At 66.7% G+C, this 903-nt stretch overlaps 1 protein-coding gene across 1 annotated transcript in view; it reads right to left on the reverse strand.

Moving 5' to 3' along the window:
- The window catches only part of EHD4 (EH domain containing 4), a 55023-nt gene extending 54795 nt beyond the window's left edge, over positions 1-228 (reverse strand). Inside the window, exon 1 of the mRNA XM_019519062.1 lies at positions 1-228. Coding sequence (XP_019374607.1) covers positions 1-228 — 228 coding nt within the window.
- Between the last annotated feature and the right edge of the window lie 675 nt (positions 229-903).

Below are 903 nucleotides of genomic sequence, written 5' to 3' on the forward strand. Positions count from 1 at the left end.
CGTGCTGTACTGCCCCACGAGCAGCACCATGGGCTTGTTCTCGAAGTCGGCCTCCTCCAGGGCGGGCGAGTGGAAGTCGTGGAAGCGGTAGTGCTCCTCCAGCGGCAGCAGCTTCCGCATGTACAGCTCCTTCAGGCCGCCCGTCACCGTCTGCACCGCGTCCCCGCCGCCGCCGCCGCCGGCCCCAGCCCGGCCCCCGGCCGCCTGCTTCCCCAGCCAGCTGAACATCGCTGAGCCGCCGAGCCCCGCCACGCCGCGCTAATCTCCGCCGCGCCCGGGGGCGGAGCCTGCCAGCGCCTGGGGGGGGCGGGGACTGGGCAGGTAAGACCCCGCCCCGAGCCGGCTCCGCGCCCTGAGCCCATTGACGTGTAGCCTCCCCGCCCCGCCCCCTTCCGCGCTTCACCTCACAGCCCAAATGAGCGGCTCTGAAGGGCGGCTGCAGCGGTTCAGCCTTAGCTTCAGCCTCGCCGGAACCGCCTGGGCCTCAGATGCACTCTAACCCGGAGCCCTGCTGGACAAACGCGTCCCTTCTCCCCAGGGCCTTACCACCCCCTTCTGCCCTCACCCGGCCCTTGAGAGGATCTCCTGCTCCCCGGCTGAGAATCGCTGCTTTCAGTACAGAAGACATCGCGAGGGCCCTTAGCCAACGCTTGCAGCAAATTGGGCGCGACAGCACTGCAAAACCTCTCAGGCATCCTCAGCCAACCCATCGTGTCATCGTGAACCACTCAGTTAAGCCAGTGAGTCTCAGCCAGGGATTCCAGGGCACCCTGGGGTGCCGTGCGATCTTTTGAAAGGTGTGGTGAGGTGCTCGGACAGGGGGTCTCAACATTGGTGACACGTAGGGGGTGCACGTGCACCCCCTGAGATTGGCAGTGCACCCTCTGTGAAAAGCGCTGTCAA

The sequence above is a fragment of the Gavialis gangeticus genome, unplaced genomic scaffold (genome assembly GCF_001723915.1).
Source record: "Gavialis gangeticus isolate Ggan-Ray unplaced genomic scaffold, GavGan_comp1, whole genome shotgun sequence".
NCBI classification, from domain to species: domain Eukaryota; kingdom Metazoa; phylum Chordata; order Crocodylia; family Gavialidae; genus Gavialis; species Gavialis gangeticus.